The 21942-nt window shown below is 42.9% G+C and overlaps 1 protein-coding gene across 2 annotated transcripts in view; it reads left to right on the top strand.

Moving 5' to 3' along the window:
• The first annotated feature begins 1944 nt into the window (after positions 1-1944).
• Positions 1945-21942, top strand: part of STAB2 (stabilin 2) — a 165526-nt gene continuing 145528 nt past the window's right edge. For both annotated transcript variants that reach the window (XR_010729508.1, XM_066263061.1), the window contains exons 1-5: positions 1945-2227; positions 5535-5668; positions 6993-7108; positions 15209-15294; positions 16127-16196. Coding sequence is in view for 1 of the 2 variants with exons in the window: in XM_066263061.1 (XP_066119158.1) it covers positions 2150-2227; positions 5535-5668; positions 6993-7108; positions 15209-15294; positions 16127-16196 (484 nt within the window). In the remaining variant the exon portion in view is untranslated. The remainder of the gene's footprint in view (positions 2228-5534; positions 5669-6992; positions 7109-15208; positions 15295-16126; positions 16197-21942) is intronic.

A 21942-nucleotide genomic window follows, 5' to 3' on the forward strand; every position in this document is an offset into this window, starting at 1 on the left:
GTCAGTCAGGAAGAAAGGATCATCAGAGGCAGGTTTTCCCAAATTACCTGATGAGAGAATTCTTTCTTCCCCAGCATTCCCTGTGGCATCTTTCAGAGCTATTTAGGAAATGCGGGTATGGATTCATTTTATTATAGCGCTCACAAAGATTAGGGGATATCTTATCTTTTCATATTCACTTTGAAATATCTTCTAATTTTTGTGAGCAGTATACTTCCTCAGGGATCTAGAACATTCCAAGCTCCAAATATTTATCAGGTCTTTCAAAGAGAAAAGAATTAGAAGAAGCTTCCACCTACTTTCCCTGGTGTAGCAGTTAAGGTGACACAGCTATGTTAATTAACAGATAAACTTCAAACCCTTCATTGGCTTCCCAGAATAATAATTCATTTTTTCTCAAGAAGCAGTCCCATGTGAGTGGAATTGTCCAGGAAGCTTGGAAAAAGTACTCCTTCTGCTCTCCACATCCAGAAGTTCTGCTTTGATGGTTCTAGAATAGTGTGCAGAATATCAAGGAATTTCTTCTAAGCTCCGCCAGGATTCTAAGTCATGGTTGAAACCCACTGAGTCAAGGGGATGTTAGGGCTTCCTCATCTGGTATCTTTTCATTCAGACCTCTAGATGTGCTTCCGAAGGTGGTCGGTATTTGAAGTTTCTTAGGTGACTGATCAATCTAATATAATGCTGTTTCAAAAGTTTAACAAGAGAAAGACATAACAGAGAAATAAATTGTCTTACAAAAACTAGTTTCTATAACTGCGTGAGTCCCCAAGTTAACTCTGTGACATGAGCTGTACCCTCATAAGTCCATCTTGTTGATGAGCCTACACTCTATCCTTTCTGACACTTTTTCATTGTGTCAGTTCTTTTACACATACAACCACTATTTGTTGGTGCGTAAGTAGTTACTATTTTAGGCAGGACGGGGTTTTGGTTAAAAGTATTGACTCTGGAGTCACACATTTTGAAAAGTGGATCCCCACCCACTACCCATGTGACCTTGAAAAAGTTGCCTAACCTCTCTGCCTCAGTTTCCTCATCTGGAAAATGGAGAGAATGATTATAAATATTCTATGACATGTAGTGAGAACTAAACAGGTTAATCCATAGAGAGGTCTAGAGTAAGGACCATACATAATAAATTTTCAACAAATGTTGGCTATTGTTGTTTATTTTTATTATTGTCAAGTGCAAGTCTCTACTCTAGGCTGCCAGGGGTACAGAGACGGTGAAGGCTATGCCCCTGTTCTCAAGGAATCCACAACTGGGCCTGGGAGGCAGTCATACAGACAGATGAACAGTGATAGATGTGACTAGGCTTTCATACCATTTTGTGCATAATGCTAGGAGGGTCTCCAAGATCCTTTTGGAGGGGCAGGACAGGAAGGTTTCCCAGAGGAGGTGGCATTTGATCTTGAAAAGATGGCCCTGCCGGCTAAGATAAGAACTATAGGCTCAGTCATTTGCTACTGAAGTGACACAGAAGATGAGAAAGGACGAGTCAAAGACCCACTGTCAGCATCTGCAGAGATATTTCTTTGGAGTAGTTTGCCAACCATACCAGGTGAGGCCACCACTAGCCTTCAAAGTCAAGGGCCCGAGCTTCAGCAACATTCCCTCCAGGAGATTGTGCCCATTTATGGGCACTCCCACAGATACTGCCAGACAGCATGGTTGGAATGAGGCCGAGGGCCTGCTATTTTCCACGGTGTGCTTGTGGAAATGTGAGTGGGCCTCTGGGTCCAGGAGCAGGCAGGACCAGAGGCAGCATGGGCAGAGCAGTAGCATGCCCGTTTTAATATGTGCCAGAGCACGGGGAGGCGGGAGTTTGTTCTTGGGAGTTTCACAACGCACAAAAATTCCAGATTGTGTCTCTGCCCAGCCCTTTCAGGATATCCTGTCATTTAGCCAGGACCTATATACAGTCGACAGTGGCCAATGTCCCCACGACCCCTGGATTTGCCATTTTTCCTGTCTAGAGGCTGGTCTCACATATCATCTAGTTCAATCCAGGGAAAGGAGAAAGAAGGATTTAAAAACAGACACTGAAATGAGAAAGAACTCACTGGCAGTTCATCCGACGAAGTTTAAATAGGTAAAAAGTTCTGACAGGTGCCTGGCACAGAGAAGGAGCGAATATTTTCTCACTATGCTACAAAATTTAATACTTTTTCTTCTTGGATTGGTGGTACAAAATTTCTGCTCCCCACCGGATGCTACTGAACAGGTAAGATGAGACTTCAGAGTTGGTTGGTTTTGGTTTTGTTTGTTTTTTTCATTTAATTTTCAGGATATGTTCAAAACTTTTTTGCTTTCCTATGTTGTCAGGATAGAGAGTAATGTCGGGGCTTCATAAAATAATGGAACAGCTGGTGGAGAATAGGCTCCTAGTGGTGACACACCATCTTTCTGAAGGTGTGCTAACCCGGTGTGCTATTTCAATGCTAAAACGTCATCATTGGGAATCTCGATTTTAGTGCTAACAGTCCCTGTCCCATTGTGGATTATGGTATCCTGGGTTTTTTGCTTGTTTGTTTTAATAGTCTCATCACCTCCCACTGCACCATTCTGAATGTAGATCATAACAATGGCTGTGGAAAGATGTTCTGGGGAATTCCAGGTGGGGTGACATCTGGCTGAGAAATACAGTATTACAAAATGCATTAGGTATTCACTCTCTACCTTCCCAAGTTTCCATAAAAGGTCCCAGGATACTTTTACACCAGCATAACAGTATTTCAAGCAAGCTTCACATGAATTGTCATCAGAGAGCAAGTTCAGTGTCAGATCTGCAACAAGGCCAGCTGGGGGGGGGGGGGTCAATCTGAGTGATTTATTTAAAATGCATTTCACAAGGTATGATTTCTGCTCTATTAATAGTAAAACTTAAATGTGATTCTGCCTCTTTGCCAGGCAAATGATCAACACCAATTTAATTTCAGTGGGCTGTATAGTCTAATATTTTTTACAGAAACATTGAAAAATGACACAATGGTTACTCACTCCAGCTCTGAGGTTAGGTGAGGATGAGTTTAAACTGTGATTTTATTTGTTTAACAAATAATTCTGAGGCTCATTGACTGCTGCTCCTCAGCTAACTAGCTGTTCAACCATGAGCAAGTTACATAGTCTCTCGAAGCTTCAGTTTCTCCCCTGTCGTGCTCCACAAACAGCAGTAATTATCATCCTCATCATCACCATCCCCGTCATCATAGTGAGTGATTGCTTTAGTGAACAAAGCAGATGTTGGCTGCTGCTTACAGCTAAGTCTACTTTTCAAGAAGGGCAATGAGCCATTCCATTGGAAAAGGATAATTTGATGGTCAAACGATTTTTGAAAAGAGAATATTAACCCTGACCTACTAAGAAAGAAAAGACAAAATAATGTCATCAGTGTACTTACCCACATGAGAAACCCAAATGTAAAGAAAATTCTGCCTTACAAAATATAGCTGTGTTATGACCATTAAAGGGGATTAATTAAAACTATATCTAAGGGTAGTTTTTGTTACTTTTGGTAAAAACCATTCCAGTGTTATTTTGGTTCAGAGTGGCCATCAGATGAAAGTTGCCAGGAAAAACAGAGATTTTGTTTTTCCATCCACCACTGCACAGTGCACCGGGAAAAGAAATGGCCGATCAAGGAATCAGAAGACCTCTAACTTACAGTGTGACTTGGGCAGGTCCCTGAAACTCTGTGCACCTCAGTTTGCTTCTCTCTAAAACAGGGGTGATGATACTGGCTCTACTTATCTTTAGAGCAGGGGTCCCCAAACTACGGCCCGCGGGCCACATGCGGCCCCCTGAGGCCATTTATCCGGCCCTCGCAGCACTTCCAGAAGGGGCACCTCTTTCATTGGTGGTCAGTGAGAGGAGCATAGTTCCCATTGAAATACTGGTCAGTTTGTTGATTTAAATTTACTTGTTCTTTATTTTAAATATTGTATTTGTTCCCGTTTTGTTTTTTACTTTAAAGATATGTGCAGTGTGCATAGGGATTTGTTCATAGTTTTTTTTATAGTCCGACCCTCCAACGGTCTGAGGGACAGTGAACTTGCCCCCTGTGTAAAAAGTTTGGGGACCCCTGCTTTAGAGTGTTCTAGAACAGTTACGATGGTGTCTTTGGAAGGAGTGTAACTGTGAACTGCCCTGTAAATGCCAGGTTTCTTCTTGTACAGCTTTGACAAATCTCAGTAAACTTAGAAATAGTTATAATGTTCCCATGACCCCTAACCTAGTGCTGGGCCCATGGAATGACAAAAAAAAAAAGAGTGAGAGTGGTGGATTTTAAATAAAGAGCGAAGACAACAAAGGTGCTCTACTGGCCAACCACTGAGAAAAGGAAGAGAGATGAGTGTGGTTTTGTGTACGTGTTGATGTTACACGGGGCCTTGAAGGCTTTGAGGTCTGGGACCCAAAGGGAGGGGAGACAATATTCTTATCAGGAGAGGCTACAAGCAAAACACAGAGATGGGGATAGGGAAGGGTTGGGAAATTAGCAATTATTGCCTATGATATTCCAATACTGGGCCAGGCAATTGGCACGTGTTACATCACAAAGTTCTCAGTATCCTCGAGACTGGTTATCATTATATCCCCTTTATAGACGATGGCAAAGAGTAAGGAATTCATGCCAGATTGTACTCTTAGGAAGATACTGAGCTTGATCCCATGCTTAGGTCTTCTGACTCCCAAGATCAGTTTCTCTTCATTGTACAAATCTGCTTCTTTTTAAGTTTGATGGGAAAATAAAAGAAACTTGAAAAATGTGAGGAAATTCACCTGGGAGGATCAGCACCAGCATCATGGGCAATGAGGGATCCTGAAGGCAAGATCAAAGTACCTCTGCATCATTCATTGTAACAGTTCCCTGCTGCTTGATGTCACTTGTTGTTTTTGTGTGCCTGTCTGACCTTCTACAACTCATTCATTCAATCAAAAATATTTATTGAGCACTGCTGTGTGCCAGACACTGTTCCAGGTGCTTCAGACCAAGCAGCAAACAACAGAATAGAGAAAGATCACCACCTTCATGGAGCTTACATTCTAGCTAGATTGTAATCAAAAGAATACAAACATCTTTCGAGTAGGAACTGTTTGCTCCATGGCATTTAGCATCCAGACTAGCCTATTCCTATGGAATTAACTCTGAATGGATATCCTTGAGACTGGTCGATCTATGACCTATTGACCTTGAATGACCTGCCTTAACAATTTCTCATTTGAAAAGAGTACTCTGCAATATAGTTCAGATTCCCCATTTGGAGAAGTGAGGTTACCTTACCTTGCTGGACTCCAGACTTTAGATCAGGGATGGCAAACAAGTGGTATAAGCAGCCCTTGCACAGCCATGGCAGACATTGCTTGTTGATCCCAACACTCTTTCCAGATAAAATGGAAAGTAGCCTGCCAGCAATTACTAATCAACCTCTTTGCCATCCTTGCCTTTTCATTGACATAAAGTTGAAGGAGAAGATTGACCAAGCAAGGCTCTGATAATGGAACCTGATTTTTCTTTTTTTATGTTTTCACAGACAAAAAGATGTGATCAGAAGTCTCTGCTTGTCATTAGGACTGAGTGCAAATCCTGCTCACTCAACTTTGGGATTAAGTGCCCAGATGGTTACACCAAGGTTACCAATGGCTCCATGGGGGTTCGCGACTGCAGGTACTCATTGTGATAAAATAGTTGTTCTCGAGTCTTGAAACCCAAGGGATTGTGAATCAAAATAGAAATCCTCCATCTCAGAAACTACAAAGCATTTCCATGATTTTCTCTTTCTCTAAGCTTACATTGAGCCCAAACTTAAGCAACTCACAGCCAGGACTTTGAGTTTAAAAAATAATGTATTATTATTGATTCACATTTTAATACAAAATTGCACATATTACGTTGCACATAAACATTCTTCTTTTAGTTTGAAAATCTTGGTTTTGTTTCATGTGAAAAGGGGTCAAGACAAGAACATGTTAAAAAGTCTTGGGTCTGACAGTCATTTTACTAACTAGCTATAGACCCTGATACGAATTAGAATCCAAAGAAGGGAGATAAATGAATTACAGCTTTGTTGCATTTTATGCGAGTGCTGAAATTCTGAAATTCTCTCCTGATTCAAGGCTAATCCTTGCAAAATTCTGCTCCCCGGCTAATGGATGCAGCCATGCAGCTCAAGTGCAAACGCAATTATTTTTATCCACTTAGTCTACTGATTTAAAAAATTAAGCAGTACTGAATGAGTTTCATTTTGAATTCATGGACAAAAAATTAGTATGATTTCTTGCTTTGCATAAAATGAAATCTTAACACTGTTATATCACACCATTTTAAATTTGTGTTTGCTTAATGTGACTGCGCTATATTCTAAACCCAAATCATCATATTTAATAGAAGTTTCCCACCATTAACTGGTCTAGAATTAGCAAGCATATAGTTGACCACTCAATTATCAAAGTGGGTGCACATTTGAGGCTAGATTCTTTTAGAAAGTATATCAGAAAGACTTAGGGTTCAAGGTTAAAATCAGACAGCGACTTGAGTGAGAACTTTGTACTGGTTACGTTTTTTTTTCACTACCAAGGTTGGCACTTGGTTATATCCCACCCCATTCTACTCTAAATACACAGGTCCTGTAACCACATAATTCATGATCTTTCTCTTCTTGTATTGGCTGCTAGGACACCCAGTGACAAATCTGAAGTCCACTTCTAGCATATGCTTAGAACATTATTTTCATCTACTAACTCCCCTTCTAACATCAGTTTAGATATTTCACCCCTATTTTCATTGTGCCCTAATTTTTTTCCATCCACTTCTTACAATTAAAGATAAATAAATCATGGTTACACATTTTTCTACCGAGAAAGTAAAAAGTGTTCGATGTATATATATTTTTTAATATAAGCAACTGTGAAGATTTTTAAAAAGGCAATCTCACTGCCCAGAGTGAACGCATTGCTCTGATTATGGGTAATGTCTCTCTTTACCCTTCAAGGTACACCTTTGAGATCAGATCACACTCGCTGTCTCTCCCTGGATGCCGCCACATCTGTAGGACAGACTACCTCCAGCCTCAATGCTGTCCGGGCCACTGGGGCCCAGACTGCTTGGGTAAGTGGCAACCCCTTTTCTAGGACTCGGATACTTACTTATCGATGTCCCATTTAACAGAAAATTGAGAGGAAGGAAACCCGATGAAAGGGAATGTCAGCATCTTTTTCTAGAAAGTCACACTTCTGTCTTTGTGTAGAAAAATCTTCCTTGCCCTCTCAACCTTTCTAAAGAGATCTCCTTTCCTCCAGTTAGAGCTCTGCCTTTAAGAGAACTCCTTTTCAGTTCAGCAAAGGGACAGTTGAAGGCTATCTATTTTTACAAAGAAAGGTAACTGACTACAGAGAGGGAAGAAGAATGCTGGATTCTTATGACCCCCAATACAATTTACTGTGAGAAGCAGTTTTACGACACTAACTCAAAGACTGCTTGGCAACCAAAATCATCATTCAAAGCTTCTAAAAATTTAAATTTTAAGCTAGAATAGCAAACTCTATAATGACAAGTTTCCACTCTAAGGAAAACTATTAGCCAAGTCTGAGTCAACAGTTAGACTCCTGTGGTCAAGCATAGCATTTGCTAGCCAAAATTTAACTTCTATCCTAATTAAAGATCTTTGCTTTCAAATAGTGACTTCGTCCTTGCTATGACATACAAATTAGGTGAGATCCTTTTTGTTTTTTGTTTGGAGAGTAAGAAATCAAATGTTTTGCCATTTGTTTCTCATCTTCTAAAATGTAATAAAACCATCTCAAGCGCACACTTAAGGGAAGAGATTAGTTCTTTTAGCTTTGTTGGGTTTTCTCTGCTTAAAATAACATAAGCAAATGGTATACAGCTTGAAAAGTACAAAGAAAGGGGAAAAAATAGCCACTTGTATTTGTCACATATAAATATTTTGGCTTATTTTCCTGGTCTGTAATTCCAGATGACTTCTAAATAGTTGAGTCCATATTGTGTGCAGGACATTGTCTCCGGTTTCTTTTTGTAACTAGTGATTAAACAGCTTCCCTTTACTCAACGGGGCTGGTATTAGTTACTAGAGAGGTCTTTGTCCTATATAACCAGATTTAATTCTTTAAAAAAATATCTTTTTGAGTTAGACATTTTTTTTATCTCCATTTTGTGTATGAGGAATCCAATATTTAAAGATTATATTTTAAGTGATCGAACAAGTTCACGTTCAGGACCGCTGGCACCAAATTCGCCAGAGAGAGAAGGAGAGGGGGATAGTTAGTATCCTTTCATTTTTTTTTTTTTAATTTCTCTTTCAGTGGGTAGCCCCTTCAGCCTTCCCAGTCCATGCCTGGGTAATGGGCTTACCTGGAAAGGTCAAGGTTCGGGGTTTAGGATATCCTGGCCCCTCTCTGTTCACTGTTCTCCTCTCGGTTTTACCCAGCATGTTGGCACAATGTGTTTCTAAGAGTTCATTACATCAGAATTAAGCAATTGGCCCGGATGTCCAATTTTAAGAACTTTTTTAGTGTCAAATGCAGTCGTATCACAACCCGTTCTTATAGACATCCTGATATGATAGAAATAACTGTTCTACTTACTTTTCTCTTTCTAACTCACAAAAACTAATCTGATGCTAAGTTATTAATCAGACACATCGTAGACAAGAAAAGGCTTTGTCCAAGGTACAGGAACAAAAGTCAGCGTGTTCAACATAACGAATGGCAGATCACAGCCAGGAGAGCAAAGGAACTCCGAGCCCGCTACCAACTTTTAGATTTGAGTCTAATTCCATCATTACTGGTTTAGGCAAGTTATTTCCTGCCTGTGCCTCAGTCTCCTTAGCTGTCTATGGAGGTAAAAAAATCCTTCTTTACAAAAATATAGTAGAGACTCTAATATAAACATTGATAGAGGTGACAGTACTAGGCAAAGCATATGACACTAAGAAGATACTTAATAAAGGTTTTTTTGTATGAATGAATGAATGAGTGAATCACTGTCAAAGTAGACTTCTGCTAATGAAAGACAGATAAAATGACACCCTTTCTCCGAGGCCTTTTTAAGCAGTGGCTAACTTCTCAAATGTAAGCAGGCAAACAGGGTTCCTAACCTCGCCTGCCGTCACACAGCACTACGTGCAGATGTGGCAGGGCACCCGCCTGAGATCGGAGGAGTCTTAGAGGACCCCTTGGACAGTCGGGCGTTTCCTTTGATAAGTCTCAAGGCCATGGCAGCAAAACATGTGAAAACCAAGGCTCGGCCATTCTTCCTGCTGCCCTCTCATTGAGGCAAAAAATATATATAACCCTTTATCTTCCTCTTCCAAACATACTGTCTCAGAAGACTTCCTTCCTTTAGTTCAGGAAGGAGATAAGTCCTCTCCTCAGCTGTATGTTTCACCTCTCACATTTTGTGGTGATAACAAGAAAGATCTGGCCTATCACTTTCCATTTCCGCAAGGAAAAGGCCATTTCGGAGCTGCTGACAGACGTCCGTCCTCCTTTTTGAGGAAGTGCAAGCTCTGGAATGACCTTCTTTCTCGGGCCAGAGTAGCACCAACTTCCTTTTTAATGCCCTGAGATATGCATTCCTACTCCCCACCTTTGGGTTACTTTTTACATTATTTTAATAGTGCCTTATTCAAATTAGGAAATAACTCTATGATCCATTCTGAAAACATGGAAAACACAGAAAAGCACAATGAAAAAAAATCACCCATTATCTAAAATGACAGCATAGGTTTTCTCTGGCTCAGTGGTAGAGCATTGACTGGGCATGTGGATGTCCTGGGTTTGATTCCCAGTCATGGCACACAGGAGAAGCAACCATCTGCTCCTCCACCTGTCACCCACTCCTTTTTATCTCTCTTTCTTCTCCTCCCACAGCCATGGCTTGACTGATTCACGCACATTGGCTCCACGTGGAGGATGGCTCCATGGAGCCTCTGCCTCAGGCACTAAAAATAGTTCGGTTGTGAGCATGGCCCCAGATGGGTGGAACATCAACCCTAGACAGGGATGCTGGGTGGACCCTGGTCAGGTGCATGCAGGAATCTGTCTCTCTACCTTCCTCTCACTCAGAAAAGAAAAAAATAAAATAAAATATAAAATGACAGCATAAGGAATCTAGTCACTAATATTATAATCACAATGTACAGTGTCAAATGAGCATTAGACATTGGACTGATCACGTCATAAGTTATATAAATGTCTGATCACTGGGGTGTACACATGAAACTAATATTGTACATCAACTTTAATTGTTGAAAAATAAAAATTATTAAAACATTTATTCTTCAGAAATAATAATGTTTCTGCCAAAGAAAATTAGGCAGCCCTAAGAAACCAAATAAAGAAAATAAACATCAGTCAGCTTCCAAAGATGTCCACTGTTAAAATATTGATGAGTTTATAGAATAATATAAAGTTGTACTTTGGAGGCTCAGCAATCTGGATGTAACAGCTGCTCCACAGTTGATGGGCTCCATTACTCTTGATCTGTTTACTTTACCAAACTAAGGCTGACTTTACCACCTGCCTAATGGAGATAATAATCAGCATGGGTTTTGTTTGTTTGGGGGCTTTTTGTAGAAAAAAATGTAGCTATTGCTATTAATTGTTGTTATTATTGTTATTAGTATCACCTTTTGCTATTGTTTGTTTGGTATGTAACCATTTTTACACCTACACACTGCCTTTATTTAAAACACCATACTTTTAAGTATACTTTTTGGTCATTTGTCACTTTCATTTAATTGTGTATCTTAAAATTTTCACATGCCAATAGAAAGGGTTTAGTGACACTTTTTCTAATGACTTCTTAAGAAATGCTTCATTGCATGAATGTTCTATCATTTAGTTCACAAATGCATTATTTTGAACATTTACGTTATTTCCAGTATTCCATTTGTTAAAACTCCAAATAAACATCTTTCTAGCCAAAAATAAAAAAGAAGAAGGCATGCATACTGCATACTCACTTGAGGAAAACACTATATCATCCGGACCTAAGAAAGGTGCTTCTGCCCTTATTTAATGTGCTTCTCTCTCGTTAAAACTGACACTGCTTTACCAGCTCTGCATATGGAAGCCTTTTCTCATTAACTTGAAAACCTATTTTTAACCTTGAAACTTAACACATTCACACAACCCATTTCTGTTTGAGATAAAATAGACTTTTTTATTTGAACATGCCAGTTCTTTTTGTTCCACCGCCAGCGTTGACGGGTTTGGGCCACAACCTCCAAGTAAGGGGGAAAGAATGTGGCCAAACAATCTGACTTTTTCAAAGGGAAGTGACCTCAGTTCTCCTGTTCGAGGTCAGTGTCATCGAATTGGGCACATTTGTCTTTTGTGTCATGTTATTTGCATTTCCAGACCACTTTTTCTTTCCCGTTGTATGTCCCTTGCCGTTCGCCACACAGGTTGGAAGTAACAGACTGTGCATGTGGAAAGCGCTCTTTTAGCCTTGTCCTTTATGGCTCTGAGTGACCAATAATGCTTAGTTTACATGAGGAAACTATTTCACATCGGTTTCCCGGAGAGACAGCTTCAGCCAGGACATAGTCTCTGCCTCGCTGGGAGCCAGGCTTTTTAACAAAGCTGGTGTCGTGGTGTGGGTAACTCTAGAGGGCCTTGGGAGATAAAGCTACAGGGAGGCCCTTGGCCTCCTGCTGGCCCGGAAGTTTATTATCTCCTTTTAAAGAAGCAGACAGCTGATGATTTGCTGACAGCTTGTAAAGGGTGAGCCTCCTGCATGAGGAAAGTCACAATGCAAGAGACCACCAGAGTGGCAGTGACCAAAGGGAAATGTGATAATAACCTAAAATAGCCTCCTCGCTCCTTGAGCTTCACAATGAGTCAGAAATGTGCCCTTATTGCAAAGTCTGTAATCTCTCTCAAGTGTGGTTGCTGAGAATGTCAATTTTACCATCTTTGTTCTTAATGGGAGCCTGAGGTGATAGCAAATGATTTGAGAAACAGGAAAGAAACACACTTTTGCATAAAAACTTTCACCCCCTTCCTGCCTGGGACAACCGACATTGACTTTTCCAGTTACCCAGTCGTTCCCAAACATTAATCTGCAGTAGAATTACTGCAAAGCCTGTGAAAATATAATACAAATCCCTGGGTCTCACACCCAGAAACCCCTCTTCCGTTGGTGTAAAAATCCAAACATGGCATAAAATTATAACAGGCTATTATTGATCAGCAGGTTGAGTATGAACTGAAACTCAGCCCACTCTTGACTTACCAAGTTATACAGTCTGGTGTGGGCCTGGTGCACCCCAAGGAAGGGCCACTCTCAACTTCACTTCCATCTTCTTGCCAAGCACAGTGTCTGCGGGAACATGTGGTCAAGTGCGGTGGAGTGGGGAAGCTCTTTCTGATTTGCACAAAGGCTCTCTATGACCTGGTGGATTCACCCATGTCCTATGAAAAGCAGATGCCAAGACAGGACTAGAGATGCAAGAGGTTAATCGAAAGAAGTGCGTGTAAGGGAAAATGAAAGGGAAGCCAGGAGACGAAGAGGGAGCCATCAGACAAGCACACGGGTCTGACTTGTGAATGAGAGAGGGAGCCCGGGAGGACTGGACGGAAAGGTCTTAGATTACATGTAGTTCCAGGAAAATTAGGCAAAGTGGATGGGGAGTCCTCCAGCCAGAGTCATCCAACAGGGTATTTCCCCATCTTGCAGGAACAGTTTTTCCCTGATATCCCTGCCAAGCTCAGTCACTGCTAGAAGCAGCCACAAAAACTGTGGCCCCATGAACAGAATGTTGTAGTTCAGAAAAGTATGTTCCCACCATAGAGACCTGAGAGGTGCCTTTCCATGGTTACTATTCCTAGGGAGGGGGCCTTAAGAGTCTGCCTTTGTGACAGTCCCCTCTCCCAGGTATTAGAAACAGGTGGTCCAGTGAATACCCTTAGAGGAGCAGCTGCTTATATTTTTAAGCAGAAAGCCTTGCTCACTCTCCCTTAAGGAAAAGGGATACAATGTCACAATCTTGGGTGCTGGGATAGGGGAAACTCCCCAATTCCTCCTTGATCAGCCTAGAACAGGGGTCAGGAACCTATGGCTCACGAGCCAGATATGGCTCTTTTGATGGCTGCATATGGCTCACAGACAAATCTTTAATAAAAATAATAATAACGTTAAAAATATAAAACATTCTCATGTATTACAATCCATTCATTTCCTACTGCTCATGTTCATGGTTGTGGGTGGCTGGAGCCAATCACAGCTGTCCTCCGGGACAACACCAAATTTTTATTGGATAATGCGTAAGGTACTCAGGTTGTTGTATGGCTCTCACGGAATTATATTTTAAAATATGTGGCGTTCGTGGCTCTCCTAGCCAAAAAGTTTCCTGACCCCTTGCCTAGAATATGCTTATATTCTCAACAGATGACTTTGACCCATTTTATTCTCTATATGTTATCAGAAGGTATGGGCCATGTGAAAGGGACACCCAGAAGATAGGAAAGTCAAATCTGCCTCAGCGTAGAGCATCATTGCAAGTGGGAAGGGCACAGGCAAGATGTGGAGGGAAGGGCACATCTGGGGCAGTCTGCTGAGGAGTGTGAGATGGGAGAGGAGGGGCTCAACGCACAGAGGAGATGCTCACTGCCTGCAAAAGTGAAAGTGCCTGGAAGGGCAGTTCTGCAAGGGGCACTGACTTCCGAGTCAGAGTGGAGGGGGCTCTGTGACCTTCTGAGCCAGGCTAGGAGGCAGGCTGGGGTCTCTCAGAGAGCCCCTTGCATGCCTAGCCCTAAGTAGTATATAAAGAGAAATAACAAATGGCAGGCTGTCACCTCTCTATCTTTCTGGTCCTGCCCAGAACTAAGCCTGGTTTTCAAAATACCATCTCAGCCCAAGGAAGGCCTGATATCAAAAGGAGATGGGAGAAGAGCTATTTGATAGTCAGTGATCTCTGGGAACACTCTCTTAGCACACTGTGTCCACCATTGGGAACTCAAGTGCTTCCCCCGGTTTTCAGATGAACTTCAAAGTGCTACCTGGTCCCTGCTGGGTGAGGCCCTCTCTCTTCTTCTTCATCCTCACCTCCTGCTGCTCTTTTAAAAATAAAGACCACAAGCTTCAACAAGGCCCTTCCTGAATGATCTGTCTGTTGCCTTCTGCTGAGACCAGATCTAGGTCAGTTGGGACATTCAGGATGAGGTTGTTTTTGCTAAATGTTGGTAACCTCCAGGAGAGAGAGTGTTGAGAGCTCTGGATCTCTTCCTTCCAACAACCTTTATCCCAGTTTTAACCAGTATTTATTTGATTGTCTGTGAATCCATGACTCCGTCCCCAATGGAAAGGTAGCATTATGAAAACAGAGACCAGGTCTGTGTGCTCACCTTGTGTATCTAGGACCTTATAGGGTCCTGATTCACACAGGTACCCAGTAATTCATTTCCTGAGCATTGTTACCTGTTACACTGCCAATCTGAAAGAACAGAAGCTGGAGAAGATGGATAGTATCCACTCTAAATAATGACAATGCTATAACTGAATATCAGAGACAGGCATTGACTTCCCAAAGGGAGACAGCTAGCAAAGAGGTGGCCTGGGATTCGAACCCAGAGCATTCTGAGTGCAAAGTCCCCGTTCTCTCATGATGCCCTTTTAAGCATGGCCAACTCCTACAGAGCCCTCCAAACCCCAACTTAAATGATTCCTCCTCAGGGATGTCTCCTAAACTCTCCAAAGCAGCATCAGTATCTTCCTTCTCTGGTCTCTCTCAAAGCCCTGCCTAGCACACTGACTAAGAGGCCTGGCTTTAGAGGCATGCTAAAAGCCACGCTAAATTCCCAGCTCTGCAACTTACAAAGTGATTGTGAGTCCTTGGGCAGGTTATGACCTCTCTGAATTTCAGTCTCCTCATCTGCTAACCAGCACCAGTAGCAACCCCTGAGGGTTGCAATAGGAATGATTTAAGTGGACAATTGTCAAGTGGATAGATAGTAAATGCTCCAGAAATGATAGATGAAGTGATGCCTTCCATTATAGCCCCTGATTAAATTGTGACTTGCTTGCCTCCTCTATGTAACCCTAGGCGATGCCAGCAGGGTCTTCAATTATTTTGTATCCCTGGAAACTAGCACACTAACTGGCACATAGTTGGTGCTGAATGCATCCTTGTAGAACATTCATGTGCCATTAAGAATGAATGAATCTGAGCCCTTTGATTCCCAGAGTGCCCCGGAGGAGCGAGGTCTCCCTGCAGTGGCAGGGGCAGCTGTGCCGAAGGCATGGAAGGAAACGGAAGCTGCTCATGCCAAGTAAGTTCAGAAATGTGTTCTTCTCCCTGACTCTGCTCCCCCTCCTTACCTCTAGTCCCTTTTTAAATGCACACACACACTAGATGAAGTCCCTAAAAAGTAGTGATATCAGTATAAAGAGTAGCAATGCTGCAACAAAACGACTTCTCAGAGGCTGGTGGTCTTTCAGTGAGTCAGTTAACTGCTCAGCCTTAACTGTACCCATCTGTAAAATGGGTTTGATAATAATTCTTATGTGATTACATTTATTGAAAAGTGAAAAGAGATTATATATGTGAAAATACTTTGTGAAACTGTCTAGGGCTATAGAAATTGTTGTTAGTGATAATAATCACCACGATCAGTGGGCTGTTCTCAGTGAGATCCAAGCACCCACTAGGTTGGCCAACTGAAGAATTTCTCTATTATCCCACGGAAGTGACTTTTTGCAAGTTTCAAATGTTTTGTTAAAATACAAAGAAATCCTTTGACTGAGTTCAACAGTCTTCAGAAATGCAAGGTTGAAAGAGTTTTAATTTCATCCTTGGGTGCAATTATATTGTGGCTGCTATGACTTGCTCTCTGTTTATACCTTGGACTTGACAGAGCAGCTTTCTTCTGAAGAGCTCTAGACTCACAGTAAAACAAAATGATGTAGGGATTAAGGTACACATTATAATAACCAAAACAGCAAAGAATAAAGGAAAAAATAAAGAGAGCTTCAGGATAGGTTCAGCGGGAAGGTATATTTGAGAAGCAACCACTGGCCAGACCATCAGGGAGAAATTCGTGGACTTCCTAGGTAATGCTGATCACTTAGGGTCTCATGTCATCCACCGGGGGTGTTTTGCAGGAAGGGTTTGGTGGAACAGCCTGTGAAACCTGTGCTGATGACAACTTATTTGGACCCAGCTGTGCAGGAGGTATGTCTGATTTTTGTGTAATCCAGTGCATTTGGAAAGATTGCAAGTCAAGCATGGATTATATAGCTAAAGACCCCAGAAAGACTGGTCTGTGGAGGAAAAACATGTAACAGTTATATAAAACCACATTTACAAAGGCAAAACAAAGAGTTGACAACAAATCTGATAAAATGTAGTTTTTGAAAAAAGAGACAGTGTTTTCTTTGATTTTCAGCACTTGCAGTCAGCTACTCAACAGTAATGCTTTCTGGCAAATTTGGGGGTGTCCAATTCCATCCTTCCAGACCCCAGGGTCCAACATCCCCTGTTTTTTGCCTGTCCAGCTTCTCCCTGAGATCTTACCAGACCCTGGTCTCAGCATTGATCTTCTCCCCAAGGGCCTTTACTTCCACCATAGTCCCATCACATTCTAATCTGTCCCTTCTTTGTGGAAATTCACGAGCAATTACCCCAGGTGATCAGAGATTGTTGGCTTCATTTTGCAGGTTAAGCAAACAAACCTAACACTGGGGTCTCTACTTTTGGCTCCCCTTCCCCTCAGAAGTAGGCCCTGGAACAGGACTCCAGTAGAAATAGCATATTTGGGAGGTGACCTCGGAGCACTCAGAAGGGGTCATCGAGGAAAATAAAGGGCATGCTGTGAAGGCGGAAGCCAATGTGACGACCAGGGCCGGATGCCCTGGAGACCTCTGGAGTCAGTGTCTAACACTCACTTTGGAGTTATCTCACCTGAGGGGAGAGGGAGTCACAGTGAGAAAGGCAAAATAAAGGACCCCCTCCCTGCAAAAAAAAAAAAAAAAAATTGTCCACATCCTCATCCCTTGGATTTGAGAGTATACCACCTTACAAAGCAAGGGGGGATTAAGGTAGCAGATGGAATTGAGTTTGCTAATCAGCTGACCTTGAGAAAGGGCGAGTATCCTGGTTTGGCCTCATCACAAGGGGAACAGACAGGAGGGAAGCAGAGGAAGAAGACGCAGTGTCAGGTGATGAGACGTGACAAAGACTTCACCAGCTTCTGCTGGCTTTGCTTATGGAAGCAGGCCAGGAGCCAAGCAATGCAGGCAGCCTCTAGAAGCTGGAAGAAGCAAGCAAACATTTTATTACTTTCCAGAAAAGAACACATGCCTGCCATCTTGATTTTAGCATAGTAATTTTGGATTTCTGACTTCCAGAAATGTACGACAATGCATCTGTGTTGTTTTAAAACACTAGGTTTGGGGTAATTGGTTGTGGCTGCAATAGGAAATGAATGCATGCAGTCCTGGTGGGGGAGTTGTTCACTCCCTGGCACCTCGAGCTCCCAGTGAGTGTTCAGGGGGAGCTGCCCTCCTAGGAAGCATTCGCAGGGTCTGGAATGCGCTGGGATGCACAGAATTGGTAAGATGGAGAATGTGGCCATGGTAGGGACAGTGTTTGCCACATCCATAGTAACCCAAAAAATGACATACTGGGTGACCTTTCTCCTTCACCACCTTGGTTCTGGCTTTTATAGGAAAATCAAATTCAGTAAATACTGCATTGATTCAAATTTTCTTGAAGAAAACCTACACACACACACACACACACACACACAGACATCGCCCCCTTACCTGTGTACACACTCTGTGATAAGTTTTATCTGCAACAAATAATCTCATTGTAATCATCCATAGGCTCTTTGAAGGCAGATACTGCTATACTTCCACAGTGCTACCTGCACGTAGATACTCATTTCACTTTTGTTGGCTGGGTGAATAAGTGAACAAGTGAGTGAGTGTGCAAATGATCTAATTTGCTCCAGCCACATTGTCCTGACTCAGAACCGTGTTCTGAGAGGCAGCAGGTAGAGCTCTGGCTTTAGACTCAGACTAAGTTTCAGTCTCAAGGCTGCTCATTGTGGAAACTCAAGTTTACAAGCACATTTTATGTCTGAGTCTTCATCTGTAAAAACAGAAATAATATTGTCTTCTTTAGGATTATTATGAGGATTTAATGAGATAATTAGTGCACGATAAATGTTAGCAATTGTTATTATTACCTATTACTCCCTAGTGGCCCCCAATCTTAGGACTTTCTTCATCCACCACTCCATAAAAGATTATTTTATGAGCGTTAGCAAAAGCAAATTAAAAACATAGGTTGATAGTCTGTGTATTTTTAAGATTATACATTATACTAAAGTACAGTAAACTAAAATATAATCAATCAACTATTTAGAACAGTTTTCCTAAATTGGCCCTTCCCTACTATAATACCAGAATTTAAATCACATATTTTAAACAAATATTGTAATAGGAGGAAAGAAGACAGAGACTCTGGCATTGCTTATTTCCGAGAAGGCTGAATCATTGCTTTAGGATAAGCCTTTAAAAGGAAAATGAGTCTAGGCCCTGGCCGGTTGGCTCAAGTGGTAGAGCGTCGGCCTGGCGTGTGGAAGTCCCGGGTTCGATTCCCGGCCAGGGCACACAGGAGAGGCGCCCATCTGCTTCTCCACCCCCTCCCTCCTTCCTCTCTGTCTCTCTCTTCCCCTCCCACAGCCAAGGCTCCATTGGAGCAAAGATGGCCCGGGCGCTGGGGATGGCTCCTTGGCCTCTGCCCCAGGAGCTAGAGTGGCTCTGGTCGCGACCGAGTGACGACCCGGAGGGGCAGAGCATTGCCCCCTGGTGGGCAGAGCGTCGCCCCTGGTGGGCGTGCCGGGATGGGCGCATGCGGGAGTCTGTCTGACTGTCTCTCCCCGTTTCCAGCTTCAGAAAAATATAAAAAAAAAAAAAAAGGAAGATGAGTCTAGATCAGGGGTCCCCAAACTACGGCCCGCGGGCTGCATGCAGCCCCCTGAGGCCATTTATCCGGCCCCCACCACACTTCCCAGAAGGAGCACCTCTTTCATTGGTGGTCAGTGAGAGGAGCATAGTTCCCATTGAAATACTGGTCAGTTTGTTGATTTAAATTTACTTGTTCTTTATTTTAAATATTGTATTTGTTCCCGTTTTGTTTTTTTACTTTAAAATAAGATATGTGCAGTGTGCATAGGGATTTGTTTATAGTTTTTTTATAGTCTGGCCCTCTAACGGTCTGAGGGACAGTGAACCAGCCCCCTGTGTAAAAAGTTTGGGGACCCCTGGTCTAGATTGCCTCAAAGAAACTGATGTTGATTGCCTGTGAGTAGAGGTAGATATATGTGGAGCTTCCAGACATTTCTAAATAAAATGATGTTTCCTCACACTTATTTGTGCTGTGGAGAAAAGACAAATGAGAGGGGAAAGCTCCTGGGGCAAGCTATTTAACCTCTCTAAGCCTCCCTCAACTATAAAATGGGACTACTACCTACCTCACAGGGCTGACAATGTAGCAAAGCTCTTAGCACCAGCAACAGGCACTTAGTCAATGGAAGCAAGTAATAAGCAAAGACAAAAGCAATCCAACCTGAAGGTGAATATTTCTTCACCTATAAATGAATGAATGAATGAATGAATGAATGAATGAATGAATGAATGAATGAATGGCTGAGAGATGGCTGGTCATGTCTCATTGGCAAGAATAGGGGAACTTGCAAACCTTTTCAGCCAGGCATCCACTGGGTGCCAGTGTTGTTTCATCCAATGGGACGATGGCCCTCGGAGGTGGCCGCTCTGCCTGTAAGTAGGACAGCTCTATTAGCTGCGGTTTATTTTTAACACTGGCTCTAACCTGCTGCTGGAGCACTCTCCCACCCAAGTGCTGATTAATTTAGACATGATTTAGAACTGCATCAGCCAAGGGTTTTCATCCCTGCTGCCAGGGCCCTAGCCCACTCCATGCCTCACTCCTGGTCAGGGCAGAATGCAAAGCCCACTCTCTCTGACTTGACCTCCAAATCAGCCCCAGAGTCATGTCTTGTTAACAGTAGCAGCCGGCATTTGCTGAGCACCTGCTGTGTGCTGGGCAGTGTGGGAAGAGGCTTGGCATACGTGATATCTTTGGGTCCTCACAGCAACTCTGCAAGCTGGGGTCTTCATTTTGTGGATGAAGAAGCAGAGAGGTTTTTTTAAGGTCACTCAACTATTCCATGGACAGAGGCAGGATTTGACCCAAATGTCTGACTCCAGAGCCTGGGTGCCCAAGCTCTGCACCATTCTGCCCCTGGCAAGCATGCCCATTAGACCCCTGACAGGTGATAGGGATCCAATAAACAAAGAGATAATTAGACCCCCCCAACCCCAAGGAGCTGCACACTCAGTGACAATTATGGCCCAGCATACACAGCATCACAGGATGCTACGAAAACACAGGAGAGGGAGCAGCTCATCTGCCAAGGGGCCCAGCACAGGGGTGGTGTGCATGGTCCCTCTGACCCAAATGGTCATGCCTTCGACCGCTTGAAAGTTACACACCCCACATCCTGAGGGTCTCTAGAGATTTGCAACAAACATCAAGGGCTCTTTAAATGACAGCTGGGAATCCCCCTGCCACTCATTTCTCCTTCTCAAGGACACCTTTTTGGCAGCAGCTGGCAGCTCTGCAATGCTCCCAAAAGCTGTGCCAAGTCAGTTAATCCAATACAGAGGCTGCACTAGAAGACAGGACACAGGGAGACGCTCATGCCAGATTCTCGGGCTCACACCACACAGATCACGGGGAAGCTTGGTGACAAGGACAGCTCTTACAGTGAGCTGGGAATTGGGAGCAGGGGCTGAGTCACATTCAACTCCCCCTTTCTGGCCCCTTGCCCTCTTCCATGGACCACATGACAACACTCAGGTCATTGTATCTCTTAGAGTCTGGCTTCTGTACTACACTGTGAGCTCCTTGACTTTAGATATTGTGAATTATTCATATTTGTATGCCTTGAGCCTAGTATAGTGTCTTCCACTAGGTAGGAGCTGGATAGATTTTTTTAATTGAATTGAATTGAGTTGAGTCTTCCCTGCTGAGCCCGTGATGTCCCTGTCCCCTCACTCCAGCTATCTCCGTGACCACTCTCACTTCCCTCCGGGATTCATCTGTCCCAAAGCTACAGCCATAGGTGGGTGTCAAAGCACTTTCCTAAACTAGAAATTAGTTTTTGAAGGAAAAATGACAAATACAAATCTGATTTAATTCTTTACTCATGTGAATGGGTTCTTGAGCTCGTCAACTCTCATTTTTCGTCTGTAATACAGGGTTAATGATCCCCACCTCACAGGGTGCTGTCAGCATTAAATGAGATAATGCACATAAAGCATGTGGCAAAATGCTTGGTAGATAGTACATGCTCAATAAAAGGAAGTGCAGAGCCAGTTCTAGGGTGAGAAAAATGAGAAACATGCCTTGGGTGCAGATTTTAAGCAGGCATCCAAACCTCAATGATCAAGATAAACCATTTCATTAGTTATCTAGGGCTGCCGTAACAAAGTACAAAACTGGCTTAAAAAACAGGAATGGGTCTTGGCAGGTTGGCCCAGTGGACATCCACCCAGAGTGTGGATGTCCCAGGTTCAATTCCTGGTCAGGGCACATAGAAGTTCCCATGTGCTTCTCCACCCCTCTCCCGCTCTCTCTCTTCTCTTCCCCTCCTGCAGCCAAGGCTCTATTAGGACAAGTTGGCCCCAGGCATTGAGGATGGCTCCGTGACCTCCCCCTCAGGTGCTAGAATGGCTCCAGTTGCAACAGAGCAAAGACCCCAGATGGGCACAGCATCATCCCCTAGTGGGCATGCCAGGTGGATTCTGGTCAGGAAACATGCCCGAGTTTGTCTCTGCCTCCCCTCCTCTCACTAAAAATAAAAAATTTAAATTAAAAAAAATCA

Source organism: Saccopteryx bilineata, chromosome 1 (assembly GCF_036850765.1).
Source record: "Saccopteryx bilineata isolate mSacBil1 chromosome 1, mSacBil1_pri_phased_curated, whole genome shotgun sequence".
NCBI classification, from domain to species: domain Eukaryota; kingdom Metazoa; phylum Chordata; class Mammalia; order Chiroptera; family Emballonuridae; genus Saccopteryx; species Saccopteryx bilineata.